Genomic DNA, 18,282 nt, shown 5'->3' on the forward strand with positions numbered 1-18,282 from the left:
CTCTTGTTTCAGCAAGATCAATTTGAAGAACAGATATCATCGGATCCGAATCGCGCCGGGAGACGTCTACAAGACAGCTTTTCGAACGAGCTTCGGTTTATGTGAATTTTTGGTGATGCCTTTTGGCCTTACCAATGCTCCAGCGACTTTTAACCGAATGATGGACAAGATTTTCAAAGAGTACAGATCTTTTGTTGACACTTTCTTTGATGACATTATAGTCTTCTCCAAGGATGAGGCAGAACATACACGACAATTGCTACAGGTCTTTTAGGCATTGCGAGATCACAAGTTGGTGATCAATGCCAAGAAGAGTGAATTTTTCTTATCGGAGATGCACTTTTTAGGACACATCATCCCAACAGAAGGAGTACAGATGGACCTAGCCATGATTGAGACTATACGTGATTGCCCGATTTGAAGAATGTCCATGAAGTTAGAAGCTTCTTGGGCTTCTTAGGCTGATGTTCTTACTACCGGCGGTTCATTAGAAAGTTTGCAGAGGTTGCTTCTCCTTTGCATATCTTGACACAAAAAGGAGTCCCTTTCTCGTGTGGACCCACAAAGGTGACTACCTTTCAGACTTTGAAACAGAAATTGACTACAGGACCAATTTTGATTTTGTCGGATTTACAAAAGTCATTCGAAGTATATTGTGATGCTTGTGGTCTTAGTCTGGGTGCAGTCTTAATGCAAGAAGGCCATGTCATTGCCTATGAAAGAGAAATTGACTACACGACCAGTTTTGACTTTGCCGGATTTGCAAAAGTCATTCAAAGTATATTGTGATCCTTGTGGTCGTAGTCTGGATGCAGTCTTAATGCAAGAGGGCCATGTCATTGCCTATGAGAGCAATGACCGGAATTGACAACACAGATTAATGAGAATGAGCTTTTGGCGATCATCCATTTCAGTGGCGACACTACCTACTCGGAGCCGATTTTACGGTCTTCACTGATCATCAAAGTTTACGCTACTTCTTGTCACAAAGGTAGCTATCGGAAAAGCAGATGCGGTGGGCTAACATCTTGCAACAGTTTCACTTCCAGATTGCCCATGTGCAGGGACAGAAGAACTTGGTGGCAGATGCTTTGTCCCGGAAGCCCTTAGTCCTGGCTATTTCCGCGATTCATCAAAGAAGCTTCGAGAACATGGTCGATCAGTACGCCACAAATCCAGACTTTTCAGATGTATTCAATCGGATACAGAATGGGGAGGTAGTAGCGGGATATTCCATTATGGATGGCTACTTGATGAAGAAAACCATTTTGTTCGTTACACAGCCGTTGAGGGAAAAGGTTCTAGCCGAATGCCAGTCTCCACCATTTACGGGTCACCGCGGCATTGATACCACCTTGAATGGTGTGGAGCGATACTTCTTTTGGCCGAGACTCAAGAAGGACATGGACGATTTTATACGAAGTTGCTTGGTATGCCAGAAGGTCAAGTTTGACCGGCATAAAGCACAGGGATTGTTAGAGCCTTTACCCATTCCCACCCGTGTCACGTGCACATCTAACCCTATGTGCATGTAGACAAGCTCCTTCATGACAAGGGTTCAATTAGCTTAAGAAGTGTTCTAGCACCTTTGTGAGTCTGTTCGCAAACTGTGCATGTCAAGACACTTAAGTAGTTGCATTTTCTCTGCTTACACACAGCATGATCATCAGATTACAGTCAGTACCCATCAGGAGCATTTTACAATGCCATTTTCCTATTTTAGCCATTTTTCACTTATTATTATTAAGTGACTTTGTCAGGAAACTCGGTAGGGCAATTTGGCTAAGGAAGTATATAAGAAAAGCTAGCGCTGACACTTTCTGGCAGAAGAGGCAGCAAGTACCAAGCATCTGGCAGTGCACCTTCTCAGCAAGATCCCCGACGGAACAACCTAGCGTTTTCAGCCATCAAGAACAGCCTGGCGTTTTCAGCATTTGCAGATCAGCCCGAGCGTTTTGCAACTTGCAGATCAGCCTAGCCTTTGCAGATTCACAGCAGATTGTCTAGCGTTTTTGCAGCAACAGCCCTAGCGTTTTTGCAACTTGCAGATCACCTAGCGTTTTGCAGATTCCCGGCGACAGAACATCCACGTGCATCAGCGTTCTGCATTTTCAACAGTTAGATTCCATACCGCAGCCCCCAAACCTCGCAGATCTCACCTTTCCGTAGCAGATCCTCGCCACACGGTCAGATCAGCAAGCGTTTGCAAATTCAGCCCGCTATTCACGGATTTCAGCATCTGCGTTTTCAGCGCATCATCGTCGTGTCGTCATCATCGCCGTCGTCACCGACATAGAGTCAGAATTCAACAGATACAAGATTCGCAGATTTCACCCTTAGCATTTTCAGATTTCAGCCCGTCTCGTCGCCGTCCTCATCGTCGTCGACATCGTCGGCAAGTCCACTGCATTTAGACCATTGTACGAGATTTGTGCAATCAATAGCATACACTTCTCTCGCCATCGAGAGAGGGGCCCTTGGAGGAGGGCTTGACAACTTTTCTGGTGTCGTATTCTTCTCTCGCTATCTCTCAGTCTCATCACTTCCATTCACAGTGTTTACCACTTTGTTGTGATCATTTTCACACTCTCACTAAAGGAACGGAAGGCTCTCCCTTCCGTAAGTAAAAGAAACCCTTGAGCACAGTTCGGAGCACTCATCTTGAGCAAAGTTCAACATTCACTTCCGCTACACCTTACATTGGTATCAGAGCTCTATGTGCTTCGGTTTCGCGAACTCAAGGGAAGAACCATCAAGAACCCAAAAACCCAAGGAACCCCACTCAGTTTTTTTTTCCCTAAAGAATCTTTGAGTCCCGACCGTGGACTTACCAAATCCCATCTTCATTGCCATGTCTTTGAAGGAAGATCGACATCGGATACACGTAAACCCAGATCTTGAGTACCAAGATCTCCTAGCTGTAGCGCAGACAGTGTGTCGTGCTCTCTACAATGGGTGCTCCTCAGTGCAATGTGCGTGACAATCTCACTCAAAACAGACTGAAAACAAAGAAACAATAGACAACAACTAAGCTCACAGAGACACAACAGCAGCAGACCACAACATATGACTCGACTATCTCAAAGAACTATACAGACTCTGGCGTGGCAGCACACTCAGCTCTAGCCCAGGACTCACAGATACGGGTGTCGAGGCTCAGATGTGCAGGGATGGTGAAGAAGTGTTGTGTGTATAGACTCGCTAATCAAAACGACGACACTAGACCATATATGAAGAAGATAATCCAATGACCCAACAACTACTACTCATGTCCCACCATAAAGAGCCACCAACGGCTCATAAATGTCAGCCATCTAAGTCTATCTCCAGACTCAGTGGTGATGGTGACCTAGCCACGATGTCCACTAGAACCACCATCGTATCCTTGCCACGTGTCGTATCCCTGCCATGTGTCGTTGCCCAGCCCAGAGAGTCCGTCCAGTGTGAACCAAACTAAACCAACTATACTAACTGTGTCTCCTATGAAAGTGACACTGTAGCTTGCTACAGATTGCCCGCCACAAAACCGCTCACCGTCTCGGTGAGAGGAAATACTGAAAAAATTGTGAAAGAAAACCACTAGCTACCGCATCTGTACGTCTTTCTTGAAGCAGGTGCTAGGCCCAACCATGAGCTTACATGCCTCAAAAGTGGAGTTAAAAACACTGCACTGCTTGCAAACACCTTAAGCCTTTGAATAGGCCGGAACCCAGTATGATCGCATAGTCCAAGAATCCCAAGTGGCAAAACAGAATGAGGCTCCACAACAAAGAGATATACTTGGTTGGATCCAGTGCATCTTTATCCTCCATAACCATAGTGAGAGGAAAATGACCTGGTCCATGCTTGAAGATGAAGTTTCTCGAAAATAGGGATGACCAGAAGCTCGAGTAATACCGCAACTAAGGTTAAGCGCCATCGTGATGGCAGAACAAAAAGCATTTATAGCAACGGAATGGCAACCAGGTGAATGCTTGAAAGCCACAAGGCAACAGCTAAAAGGCTCTTCATCTTGTCGGAAGAGAGGGGATAGGAGACAACAAACATTCATCTTCAATGCAAGGTATAGCCGGAAGAGCTCGTGTTCCACTGTAGATGAATTCCGTGGTCCACTGGCTGAAAGAGAAGATGCTACAGAGCGCAGCAGCTGATGGAGAGCATGAGGAGGTATCATGAGCAAAACAGCTATCATGACCAGGGAATTCATAAAACTTGAAAGCAACAACCTTTTGGTTGTATCCCATCTTGTGGAAGCTAGACACAGAGGAGAGCTTTGTTCTGCTCGGAGAAGCAGGCACACTGGCTGATGGGGTTGATGGTGAAGGGGGGTGAACTCTTGTAGAGTGGATTTCTTTCCGCTTCTATGATTCTTCATAGGCTCACCAAATTCAAAGGCTTCCACCAAGGGCGCATCACGAGTATTCTCTCTAGGCAAGGAGTGAATAGAGACTCCATAACAGGGCATAGATTTGGTAGCTTCCAACCACTCCAGCAGATCTTCGTCTGACCCTTCGGTGTAGTAGGTTGTTCTTGTTCAGGGTTAGTTTCCATTGACAAAGAAACTTGCTGCACCACGGGATCCATACCTCCTCCTGAGAGAATGGGTTGCATCGGGGAGGAGGCACAAATATGTATCCACATTGCATCGTTTCCCCAATCATGAAGTGCTTTAGTGTGTCCCAGCCATGGTCTTCCAATGAGCAAGGAAAATCCGCCCTCCACTTGGGGAAGACGAACCACAACAAAATCCAAGTTAAAAGTAAAGTCTTGTACTTGTAGAGGCACATTGTCCACTATGCCCACTGCGTAGACTGTCCGTTGGTCGGCCAATGTAACTGTGAAGGGAGCAGGGCGAGTAGGCTGTAGACCTAGAGCTAACATAGTGAACTCGAGCATCAGGTTGATGCCAGATCCATCATTCACTATCACTCCCGAGAATTGCCGACCCAAAACGGACACTGTCAGGCGAGCGCTTCTATAATTAGTGAGTGGAGCAGCGGGATTGGATATCATATAAGACTATAACGGTCGCACTAGGAGGTGCTCGCCACTAGGACCTACTCCAGGGTAAAGTGACTGAATACCTGCAAGGGTGTCACTTCTGAAACTCGCATCTAGCCGCAACATGTCATAGAGGGACACTTGTTGGAAAGTGTTCTTCAAGGCTGTCTCTGCTGTAGGCTTTTCTTGTTCTACCAGTGGGGTTTCTCTGGTACCTTGATCTTCTGTAGATCTAAAACTGCTTCCAAGAAAGCTTCATCAATACCGGAGAGCAAAGATTTGGATTCCTTCATGGCACTGGGGGATGGCTTGTTAACAGGTGAAGGCAAGGTATCCACTGATGTGAGAATGTGTAGGGGAGTTGAACTTGCTGGAATGCTAAGACCGAGAGCAGCTCTCTGGGCCCGGGTGAGGACACCCGATGGCTCGTCTACCAACTGCAGCGGCTTATTTTGAGGGGTAACCACGTGGGTAGAAGGGGCTGACTGAGAAACGGTGCTAACTGCTATCAAATTGAGCTTGGGAAAGGCAAACTCATTCTGGCTTTGACTTGGGTTCGAAGCCCTGGATGGACGAATTTTAGGGCAATCCTTACTGTAGTGATCCTTCGTTTCGGGGCAATGACGGCAGGGAGGGGACCCTTCGGGCAGAGGGCATTTGCTTTGGTAATGACCATATTCCCTAATTTGTATCAAGCTTGGCAGGAGTCACAATTGACTAAGCATCTTGAGCATGCCGCGGATGGCGTACCCCTCTCTTTCAGTTGGGTCGACTTCCAAGACTAGCTCAAGGCTCGTTTTATGCCACTCCAATACCTTGATGAGTTAAAGTAAGATTGGCGAGACCTTAAGCAAAATGGCACTCCTGTTATGCCTTTTTCTAACCCTAATTTGCACATTCGCGTTCAATTGCGTAAGTCGGATGAGGATCGCAAGAAGGATTTTCTCTTTGGGTTGGATGAGTACATCAAATTCGATGTGCACGTCTTCAATCCTACGAACTACAATGACGTTGTCAGAATCGCTCTAACACAAGAAACGAAGCACAACAAGGTAAGCCGAAGGAGAACAAGTCAAGTACCACTCAGAACCAACCAAATGGTAAGATTAATGAATCGTGATAAGAACAATGGTAATTCTTACTCTTCTCAATCTTCCACTACACCTAGAGCACAGAACTCTTCACCTAGTAAAGGAAAGGCTAGAACTCAGGAATAGTAGGAGGTTGGTTAAGTCTTCAAGAACGAATCGAATATGGCAAGGAAGGAAGATGTTTTGAATGTCACACTAAATGTCACGTGAAAAAAGATTGTCCTAAGGCACCCAAAGAACCCACCCACTGCACATCTTCTATTAATGCAATAAATGAGAACATTAATTTGTCCCAAGTTCCTAATGATCATGTATATGAGTCTCTCATTCAGTGTTATGGTCATGTGAATAGTCAACCCATTGTGATCTTGTTTGATTCTGGTAGTATGCATGATGTGATTGGTTACTCTCTCGTGCAGAGCACACATTTAGAAGCTCTTTCAAAAAATCCAATTGTGATCTCTAGATTTGCTCCTGGCATGCACTCTTCCTTCACGCATGAATGTCCTAATGTGACAATCTTGGTTCAAAATGTTGGTTTTCGTCGTAAGTTTAGGGTTTCTCCTCTCAGATGATCTGATATGATTTTTGGCATCAAGTGTTTTCTCCTCTCAAAGGATATGATATGATTTTTGGGAGCAAATGGTTTAAGGATTATGATCCACAAGTTAACTAGAAAGCAAACTCTCTCTCTTACAGTAGAAGGTGTTGCTCTCGTGGTTCTTCGCTGTGACAAGAACATTCCATCTCTGTCATTAATCTCTCTCTCATGTTTTGAAAGAGGATAAAACACGCAGTCTCATAGTCTCTCTCAATATACAATCCCATTGTCCAAAAAAAAAATCAATCATTGCATGAAAAGGAATCTCTTTTTGTCATTCCTTCTTCTCAACATGACACGCATTTTGTGCATGATAGAGATTTGATTGTTCGTAAGGGTCATCAAGCCTTCAAGTTGCTCAAGTTTGTACCGAGTACACCTTGAGGTGACCATCACGCTAGATGGTTCCAGTCTTGTGAGCAATTTGGTGGTTTGATTGATTGTGTTCCTAGTAAAGCTTACCCAATTGTAGATGAGATCAATCACGCTCGACCGATCTTGGCTCTCGAGTCGAGATCCAAACTTCAAAGAACCCATTCAAGGAGTATCTTTTCTTCATGTGAATAGTCAATATGCATTATCCGAGTCTCTCATTTGTGACGGTCTCTTGTATTTTCGTTATCGTCTTTGTGTGTTACCATTTCTTAGGAATGCCATATTGCACGATGCACATGATTCATTCACGGATGCAAGGAAGAAAAAAGAAGGGCAGGTCATCCGAAGAAAACTGGTAAAGTTCATGAATTATCCGACTGCATAAGAGGGAAGCTACTCCTCTCCTTTGTCAAAACATGAATACGATTGGATTCATAGCACTAAAATTGTGTTCACACTTCACGAACTAAGCTCATAATGCTTTGCCTATGGGACTTCTACATATGTACATCAACAACTTGTTGCATCACTATAAACTCTTCAGATATTTAGTCAATTTGAGCAATCAATGTCTGTAGCCTTTCATCTACTATTGCATATGAGCATCTGCTCGAGTTATGGCATCTCTCTGGATTCGTCCACTCGGTCCCAGTTTCTCCCAAGGACAGATGTTAGGGAGTGGGCTGTTTTGTGATTGTGCCCGGCCAGTATGAGGTAGGTTTCTCATGTTGGGATTGTGAGAATGGCGATGGAGAGAGAGAGAAAGTGCCAACGCTAGAATGGAGAGAGAGTGGGTAAACGGGTTCCCAATGGAACCTCTCTACTATCGCAAGTGTACAAGTGAATGATACAAGTGGGGTGGGCCTAGAATATATACTAGGTCCCAAGGCCCCCACGACCTCATGAGATAAATACCCCACAACCCTCATGGGAAAAATACCCCATGACCCTCATGGGAAAAATACTCTAAGGTATAAAACCATCCAATGTGGGTGTGGTGAATGGAAAAAGGAATGACCATGTGCAATGTGCACATGTGACCCTAGGCTAAGTGCATGACATTGGTGGCCAACCCGAACCATACTAGCCGTACAACATGAAGTGTGAAGCAGCCGGAGATGTAACTCTAACACCCCCTCTAAGCACCGGATGCTAAGCAAACAGAAAGAATGCGGTGAATAGAAGCCAAAGTCTGCTGGGAAACAGCCTTGGTGAAGATGTCTGCAGCATTGTCCGCCGTACAGACGTACTCCAATCGCAAATCTCCAACCAGAATCCTCTCACGTACATAGTGATACTGCACCTCGATGTGCTTGGTCCTCGCATGGAACACCGGATTCTTGACGATGGCGATGGCGATGCAACTCTGGTTTTCGCAGGAAAGAAGTGTCGCAGCAGTCTGTGGGAACCCCAACTCCCCCAAAAGTCTCCGTAGCCAAATGCCCTCGCACGCAGCATAGCAAGCTGCGCGGTGCTCCGCCTCTGTAGATGAGAGCACAACGGTAGGTTGCCTCTTGCTGCTCCATGAGATAGGTCCTGAGCCAAGTGTGAAAACGACTCCAGTAGTCGAGCGCCGAGTGTCGGGATTGCCAGCCCAATCCGAATCACACCATCCACTAAGTGTGGAACCGCCTGAGCGACGATAGAAGATCCCCAGATCAACCGTGCCAGAAATGTACCTCATCGTACGAAGAGCACATTTCCAGTGTCGCTGCCGAGGCTTGGAGGAAAAGGAACTGAGTATGGAAACAGCGTAGCAGATGTCTGGGCGTGAATAGGTAAGCCACACTAAACAGCCTACGACATTGCGGTACTGTGTCTGGTCAACCTCAGTTGAGGAATCATGGATAGAAAGGTTCTCCCCGGGCTCAAGTGGAGTGCCTATAGGTTTGCACTGTCCCATTCTGTGTCCGTCAAGTATATACGTAGCATACTTCCGCTGAGAGAAGAAGATGCCGTGAGGTGTCTGGTAAATCTCAAAACCCAAGAAGAAGTGTAGCAAGCCCAGATCCGTCATCTCAAATGTCTTTTCCAAAGACTGCATGATGGAGCGGATCCTGACTGTCCAAGAACCTGAAAAGATCAAGTCATCAACATATACAATAACAATAGCAACCAAACTGCCCTATGATGCTACATAGCAGTTCGCGTCACCATGTGTACGCTTCAGCCCGAGACTAATGAAAAACTCATCAATCCTCTGATACGAGGCCCTGGAAGCCTGCTTCAGGCCGTATAGCGCTTTGTACAGTCGACAAACGTAGTCCTCGAAGCCAGGTTTCGCAAAACCCGGCAGCTGCTCAACATAAATCTCCCCTGTAAGAGTACCGTTGAGGAAGGCACTCTGGACGTCCATCTGATAGATAGGCCAGCCGTAGTGGGCTGCTAATGAGAGTAACATCCGTATAGTAGTCATCTGAGTGGTCGGAGCGAAAGTCTCATCAAAGTCAACGCTAGGGCGCTGTGCATAGCCCTTGGCCACAAGTCTCGCCTTGTGCTTCTCGATGGAACCATCAGCTTTGAACTTCGTCTTGAAGATCCAGCGCGAGGAACAAGCTTCCAAGTACCATTCCGCTCAATAGCGTCGAGCTCCATAAGCATCGCACGCTTCCAAGAGTTAGACTCAAGGGCCTCTTTCACTGAAGAGGGCTTTGGAGCAGCAGAAGAAATCCGCGTCATGAGAGCAAAGTTCACGAACTCGTTGCCCTCATATACCTGCCTTCGCTTCTGAAGGCGTGTTCAGCGTCTAGGCTGCCCAGGCTCATGCAGCTGTGGTAACTCCGTCAATCCAAAAGAAGAAACTGTCGAATAAAGCCAACCAAGTACAAGTCGCTCCCGAGGTGCTGCTGATGGGTCCTCTGGAGGGTCCTCGGCATCATCTGCAGACTGGAAAGAGTCGGTGTCAGAATCAGCATGATCCAAGGTAGGTACTGGCTGCTGTGGTAGAGGTCTAGGTAAAGGTCTAGGTGGAGGTGGAGGTGGAGGTGGAGGCCTAATTGGTGCGGGAAGGGAGAGAGGTGTCGATGTAGACGCCCCCTCTGAAGAGCCGATGAACTGCTCATCAAAGACAACATCACGACTCATTATAGTGGCCTTGGTGACCGGATCATGAAGGTGAAATCCACTGGACTCCTGACTGTATCCAACGAAGATCATCTTCTTGGACTTAGGATCCAGCTTCGTCCGCTTCTCCTTCGGCACATGCACGAAGGCCGGACACCCAAACACGCGTATGTGTGCCACAGAGGGCTTGCGCCCATAGTAAGCCTAATAAGGGGTCATAGATGCTACTGCTGATGTAGGCGAAATGTTCTGAAGGTAGACCGCCGTGGAACAAGCTTCTGCCTAGAAAACCCGAGCCAGAGAAGCATGCTCAAGCATCGTCCCAGCCATCTCAATAATAGTCCGATTCTTCCGCTCGACCACTCCATTTTGAGATGGAGTGTAAGGAGTAGTCAACTGGCGATGTATGCCCTTCGACTTGTAAAACTGCACGAACTCCTTGGAAGTGAACTCACCTCTGTTGTCTGAGCGAAGAGAGACGATCTTTAAGTCCTTCTCCTTCTCCACCATAGTCTTCCAATCCTTGAAGTAGGATAGGCACTCCGACTTGAGTTTCAAGAAGTAAACCCAAGTGTACCTTGTAAAATCATCCACTAGCACCAACATGTAGAGGGCTCAGCTAAAGGAAGGAGTGGCTTGAGGGCCACAAATGTCAGTGTGGATCAAGGCTAGTGGTCTCGAAGCTCTGGTTTCAGCCTGCTTCGGAAAGGCGTCACGATGTTGCTTGCCCATCTGGCAAGCTGTGCAAACACCCGTAGGAGAGCGAATGCTAGGAAGCCCATCAACCAAGGACTCCCTGGATGCCTACTGCATGTAGGAATAGTTCAAGTGGCCATATTTGGCATGCCACAATGAAGAAGATACCGAGCCATGTGATAGTAGTGCTATGAGCTTGAAGAGGGCGCCGTCTCGCTCACCATGGGCTAGCACTGAGCCAGTAGCAAAGTCGGAGATAACAACCTTACCTCCTCCAAATAGTACTTGCGCCCCCTGTGAATCAAGTGAAGCCACTGAAAGGAGGTAGTTGTTCTTCTTCTTCTTCTTGTCGTCTGACGTAGAAGGTTTGCCCGAATCTGATGTCTGGGCCTTCTTTCCCTTGTCCTTGCCCTTAGCCAACAATGCGCCATCCGCGCCAACAGCTCCTCCGGCCCAAAACTCGGAGTGGCTCTCAATCTGCATGAGCTCGGGAAGAACCTCTTCCCAGGTAGGCGGGGCTACGGGGCGTGAGCGTATGATCCCCTGGTAGTAGGAATCAAATCGAGGAGGGAGTTTGAAGAGCAAGTGCTTGGCCATCTGCTGTGTGGTCATGCTGCCTCCAGAGGCTACGAGGTCGTCCCAGATCTCCCGCATCTTGCGAGTCAACCCCAGAAGTGAGTTGAACTGGCTGAACTGCAGGAGGTAAAGCTCCCGCTCTAGACGAAGACACCTGGCGATAGATTTGTCCTCAAACAATTCCGTAATGCGTTGCCAAAGCTTGTGTGCGTGCTCCTCTACTCTAACTTCCTGTAGAACCGTGTCAGAGAGGTTCATAAGGAGAAAAGTGTACACCCGACGGTCAGTGTCGACCCATGAATCAATATCTGCCTGTGAAACAGATCCTGGAGTAAGAACCGGCTTCGTAGGCAATGTGATGTCCTGAAGCCAATCCCAGAATCCATTGTAGGTGATCAGGGTCTTCACCTTCGTCTTCCAAACACTGTGGTTGGAATTATCCAGCTTGGAGGTCTCTGCGAAGACCGTAAAACCATATGCTGCAGGGGCAGCCATGTCTCGTCAATCTCTGTGCGGAAGCGTATGCCCAGAAAACAGAGAGATCAAGTCGATGTGAGGGTACCGTGATCAACCGTGCTAGAGGATAAGTGCCAGGCAAGCTGTCTACCCAAGAGCAACTGCTAAGGTGCTGAAAATCATTGCTGAACAGTAAAAAACAGCAAGCTTGTACGTCTCCGAACAAGATGGAAACGCTGCAGAAGCGGATGTTGAGTAATCCCTGTGTATCTCAGCTCTAAAGAGGCTCAAATGAGAGAAAAACAGCAAGCAATACTCGTCCAGAATCGAACCGGAAGAGAGGGGGAAATGCCCGATGAAGAGGGTACCGTAAGAACCGACAAGATCGATGTCCTCACCTCGTGTGTGCGCTGAAAACGCAGCAGTAGCAAAAAACGCAGCAAGCTGAAAATTGCCGAATTGCTAAGGTAAATGCCCGGCCGATGAGGGGCAATGAGGAGTAAGTGATAGGGGATGAAGGGGAACTCTGAAGCCAACTGCAACAGACGATAAACCCTCCAACTGTGTTGCTGAATAACACAAGCACCAAGTGGCGATGAGGGGGGAAGATGGACCAATAAAGAAAAAACGCTGGAGTTAATCTCTGCCCAATGCGATGATGAGGGGAAAACGCTGGAGTTAATCCCAAGAAAAACGCAAGGGGGGCTGGTCCCAAAAACGCTGGTGGCAAAAACGCTGCTGTTCCAACTGATGCTTCTTCGCGATAGAAGTGAAGAGGAGGTTGAGCGCTAGCCTTATATGCCTCAATCACAGGTGTAGGGTGCTCCCAGTCCAAGCGATGATACCATGTGAGAATGGCGATGGAGAGAGAGAGAAAGTGCCAACGTTGGAATGGAGAGAGAGTGGGTAAACGGGTTCCCAATGGAACCTCTCTACTATCGTAAGTGTACAAGTGAATGATACAAGTGGAGTGGGCCTAGCATATATACTAGGCCCCAAGGCCCCCACGACCTCATGAGATAAAAGACCCCACGACCCTCATGGGAAAAATACCCTAAGGTATAAAACCATCCAATGTGGCTGTGGTGAATGGAAAAAGGAATGACCATGTGCAATGTGCACATGTGACCCTAGGCGAAGTGCATGATATGGGTGGCCAACCCGGACCATACTAGCCGTACAACATGAAGTGTGAAGCAGCCGGAGATGTAACTCTAACAGGGATGTGTTTCCCCAAAATTCCCTATTTTAGCGATTTTATTACTTGGTCATGGGGGTTGTTGATCGGCAGGTTTGGGCTGAGCCTATATATGGACACCTAGGGGAGCACCTTCAATCATTGCATTCAGCCCTGGTGGGGGGCGACCTCCCTTAGGTGCCCCAATGGGAGGCAGTTGGAGACCAGCAATAGGCAGCCCTACGGTTTTGCCTCGCAACCCCCATCGTTTTTCGTGGACAGTCATAGCGGGGTTTGCAGGCAGTGGCGGGCATCTTGTGGAGGTGGTCCTTTGCTAGGAGAGATGGGCTGCATATCTTCCCCTTTGAGTAATCCCTCTGGGCAGCCCATCCCGTCGGCATCCCAGTCAGAGGCAGAGCACATCTTGTGTGCCATCCTAGGAAAGCAGAGATACAGTTCTATCTCTCTCTCTCCAATTCTTCCTTGATGCATGAAGGTGGATCAATGTTGGGGTTGTTGCCCATGTTGTGGCCATGTCAGTGTCGTGTGCAGAGCTATTGGCAATGTGAATAGCAATCGCAATTGTGTGCGTACGTCCATTGGCGCATGTCACATCTATGCCTGATCACCCTTGGTCACTCGTATGAGCAGTTTGTTATCAACATGGAGAGCCTCTCTCTCTCTCTCTCTCTCTCTCTCTCTCTCTCTCTCTCTCTCTCTCTCTCTCTCAAAAAAAGATGCACGACGCTCGCAAACAAGGCAAATGGGCAGTCTATCGAAATGGACGGGCTATCATCCACGATTTTCGAACTCCGAAGAAGACCTCGCCGCAATCGACTGAAGATATCTCTTAGGTTTATCTTTTACATTTCTTTCTAGTCCCCTTTATTCTTGTCTTATGTCAACCGGCTAGTGCATCCCTAAATATGATTTCCCAAAAGCTAGAATTTCCCATCCAATCTATGTCCTACCCGAGTTGTATCAATCATATGAGGGAGCCACTTTGTAATGTTTTATTTGGTCCCATAGGTCATATTTGACCTCAGAGGACAATAATCAAATCTATCTCTCTCTCTCTCTCTCTCTCTCTCTCTCTCTCTCTCTCTCTCTCTCTCTCTCTCTCTCTCTCTCAAATGTCCTATCTCTTTCTACCTCAGTGACTTCTCTTCTCCACAGGTGCATTGTTCTTGTATGTGGCATTCCAAGTGTTCTAGATCAGAATCGAGATGTCCACAAGATCACAAGCCAGTTCTTGTTTGCATTCCATCTTCCGCTGCCTACTCTGTCAGCATCTAGATGAGCTTGATATGAATTGTGAGACCAATAGGTGATGACTAGTTTGCAAATCTAGATGAGTCTTAAGTATGTAGGAACTATAAAAGAATGGCCTATGTGCCAGTCGTAACACTGAACAGTTGGGCGCGTATCTAAGAAGCAGAGAGCCTTTGTAATCTATTGAAGAAACAACCTAATAAATATACCTAGATGTTATCCAAGATAAAACATAGGCCCTTTAAAGGAACGTGCAAGTCAGACTCATGATAGTCATCCACAAGGCAATATAACCATTAGCTCCATCACACAATGTATTGACTAAATTCTATGACATACTCACTGGATGTCATCATTGCCAAATAGTGGGTGTAGAGCAAGGTAACAATATATGTTCACACACTCACACACCACCCACATTCGAGCATACATCAATACAAAGATCTGCCTACTGAGTGTCGGTCATAACTCTAGAGAAGCCTACTGAGTGCAGGCAGACTCAGCCATAATGAAGCCTAGCCCTAAAATAAGTATTAAGTAGAAAAAATTAATACAACAATAAGGTAGTTGATAGAATTTGCAGACAAGCACGAGTATGAAGAAGCTTTTGATAAATTTAAGAATGGTTATTGCTTTGATTTTTAGGAAGATGCAAAGAACCCAGTTTCTAGAGTAGGCATGCTGGCTCTATAATAAAATCATATTCCTGCAGGAGGTGAATATGCTTCTCTGCTTAACGACATTTTACAAAGAAGCCTTTGAAATTGGGTACATAGTATATCTTCAAAGGCATCATACCATCATGCTATCGAGGGAGCAAGATGATAGGTGTCAAAGGTCCACACATCAGTAAGATGGATTTGCACACGCACACCCCCCCTTCCCTCCGGCCCCTGAGAAAAGGAAACTTGCTGCCTTTATTGCCTCGTCTTCTTTTATCCTAAGAAAGAACCACCAATGTCTCTAGCTTGCAATCACATTAGTCTATCCTTCTCCAAGCCCCAATAGGTGGTTTTGTCTCACATAAAACTCCTTGTCACCATTTCCGCAAACGTGTTCCTCTTCCCCTTTGTGGTCGTGCATCTTGGGCTACTTTGTTGCTCCTCTCTTTCTCTAGCCTTTTCTCCTCCTCTTCTTGAAATCTTTGAGCCGCAGCTTGATGTTCTTGCACTTGTCACACTCTCTCCTCTTGCCACTTGCTCTTTTGGTTGACGCATGCATTCTTTCAATCTCCTCATCACTTTACTCCTTTAGTGTATCCAAAAAAGGAGTACAGTACACAATAGGTAGTGGCTCAAGATCATTGTCTAAGTTGATGTAATCATTCTTGTCTCAGGTACTCAAGCTGGTGTGAAGCATTTTCTTCCTCTTGGTTGCAATACATGTTTGTTTTTGCTTCCTAGATACAATAACATTATCGCCTTCAACAATTAGTTGTTGATAGAGAGGATGTGGTTCTCAATATCGCTTGCAATTGCTGGTAGGGTGGAAGCTAATCCTTGCATGGCACGACAAGCTAACTATTCTGCAGATGGCCCAACCACATGACATCTGCACTCCACAAATGCAACCAACTTCACGCTTTGAAGTAACGAATTGGATAGATCGGACACACATACATCATATAAGGTCAACATCTCTTTATTGCCCTCCCCTTCCAACCAGCTAGCGTGCTTTGCTTTTGCCAAGTTTGTTGTGGGAATTAATGACAAATCCTTAACTTCTTACAATAAAGTTTTCATGAATGACATTTTGAAATGATGCTTTTAAGTGCAACAAATGTTGATACAAACCCCTATGAGGTAGATTCACTACTCGAGATGAATTTAATTATCAAGTGTTCAGTGAGCACTTGCGCAAATATAGCCAAAAGTAAAAAGTTAACCTGTACTGGTAAATTGGCCCCCACAGGAGTTTGCACTGCCAAAATGATACTAGGATCACCCCCCCACTTGAAATCAAGATCCATTATCAGCTGACCTTCCTGAAGCGTTTGTATCTTTACGCCTGCACACAACTCTCAAACATGATGAAGGATCCAAAAGCAAGTTAAAGCATGCATCGAATGGTATTAATAAACACAAGAGTATCATGCAATCAATAGCAGAAGCATGGGATGAGGAAGCTGCTTTCATCCTTCACATCAGAAAAGAAAAAGGTTAGAGCAAATAGTTGATGTTCCAAACCTTCAATTTGAGGTGCAACATTCCCTAAAGATAATTTTGAAAACCTCAGCTTGATTCCAGGTGGAGCATACATTGCAAGCATGGGTTCTACATTTGTTCTGATGAGTTCTGAGGCTGCCTACAAACACAAACTGAAGAGTCACAATTCAACATGACACCCACATCACTTGATAACCTACACAAACAAAGGGATGCTTAGACTTGTAAGAACACAAATTACTAACCGAAGCAACAGATGGCCAGATTTTTTCCAGAAGCTTGTTGAGCCACTTTACCTGCAAGCATATCCTCTTACTGTTCATATTTCTGCCATAACAAAATGCATAAACCATGTCCTATAAATCAAAAATCTCGATGAGAACAAAAACTGATAATGCTCAAGCTGCTTGAACAACACCAGTGCTTCTCTGGGAACACAAAGCACTACCCCACCTTTCCGCCGAGCATATTATGTTACAAGACCAAAGATCATATGGTGGACAACTTATAAACAAGCTTGTTATTCCTGTACCGCTAACCACAGTTGGGCTCAAATATTTGTCAAAATCCACCAACAAGTTGGTTGCAGCGTAAATTGTGCGCAATGCAGCACTATTAAACACAGATAAGCTACTAATGATGGTGCATGCATCTATGGCTCATAAGTGCAGCCTTTTTATTGAGGTCCAATCACTTTGATAGTTGCTTTCTTGAAGTGGTGTTGCAACAAAAATCCTAAAGACATTGCTAATGCTGAAGATTTTGCAAGGATCTTTGAACAGTTGCAAGATGGGCAATGCCATGAGCACTACCTCCTCAAGGATGGTTTTATGATGATGCATGGCATATTATGTGTCACTAGGCCATTGAGACATAAGGTTATGGTAGAAAGCCATGTTTCACCGTATGCAGGGCATCGTGGTATAGATGCGACAGTAAAAGCAATCGAGACATTCTTTTATTGGCCTACTTTGAGGAGAGATGTGGATGCCTTTGTTCGAGCATGCTTGATGTGCCAAAAGGTCAAGTTTGGCAGGCAAATGGCACCAAGGTTATTACAGCCAATACCTATTCTAGATAAGCCATGGGAAAGCATTGCTGTGCATTTTTTCTTTGATCTTCCAAGAACGTCGACAGGGAATGATGGTATCTTTGCACATCCAGCAAGCAGACCCATTTTATTCCTGTCAGGAAGAAGATAAAATCTCACCAGATGGCACGGTTATTTATGTACAATGTGTTCAAGTACCATGGTATGCCACAGTCTATTGTTAGTAATCGTGATCCTCGTATGACGAGCCTGTTTTGGAGAGGCTTATTTGAAAACATGGGCACCACGCTGAAGTTTTCATCCTCATTTCATCCACAAACTGATGGACACTCAAAAGAGGCTAATTCTACTCTCTTGGATCTGCTGAAATGTTGTGTCTCAAATAATAAGGGCAAGTGGGAACAGTATCTACCTATGCTTGAGTATGCACACAACATACGGTCCATTCGTCAACAAGCAAGGCACCTTTTGAGATTGTTGAGGGTGGCAAAAAGGTTCCTCCCATTTTGCACACAAAGGACAAAATTTTTGAGGCAGATCAACACGTAGAGAACAAGGATTTATTGGGATTACACTTTGATATTTATTGGGATCAACTTTATTGTAACTTTTCTGTAATCATCATGCTTAACAACTTTTCCTATTTATTGGGATTTTCACTTATTATTTTTAAGTGACTTTCCAACAAATAGGAAAATAGGCTAAATGCACTGGAAAATTCCCCTAACTGATGCTAATGGATTCTGATGGGAATTCCG

The 18,282-nt window shown here is 45.7% G+C and overlaps 1 protein-coding gene across 6 annotated transcripts in view; it reads right to left on the minus strand.

Moving 5' to 3' along the window:
• Positions 1-18,282, minus strand: part of LOC147431026 (calcium-dependent lipid-binding protein-like) — a 46,293-nt gene that overhangs the window by 12,972 nt on the left and 15,039 nt on the right. For 5 of the 6 annotated variants that reach the window (XM_086493536.1, XM_086493534.1, XM_086493532.1 and 2 more), the window contains exons 5-7: positions 16,719-16,769; positions 16,495-16,612; positions 16,194-16,315 (exon numbers count right to left, since the gene is read on the minus strand). In XM_086493536.1, coding sequence (XP_086349662.1) covers positions 16,194-16,315; positions 16,495-16,612; positions 16,719-16,769 — 291 coding nt within the window. Of the gene's footprint in view, positions 1-16,193; positions 16,316-16,494; positions 16,613-16,718; positions 16,801-18,282 lie in introns of all 6 variants that reach the window. The other variant, XM_086493537.1, reaches the window with a different exon arrangement.

This window comes from Adiantum capillus-veneris, chromosome 21, assembly GCF_014529385.1.
Source record: "Adiantum capillus-veneris isolate H3 chromosome 21, ASM1452938v2, whole genome shotgun sequence".
In the NCBI taxonomy this organism is placed as follows: Eukaryota; Viridiplantae; Streptophyta; class Polypodiopsida; order Polypodiales; family Pteridaceae; genus Adiantum; species Adiantum capillus-veneris.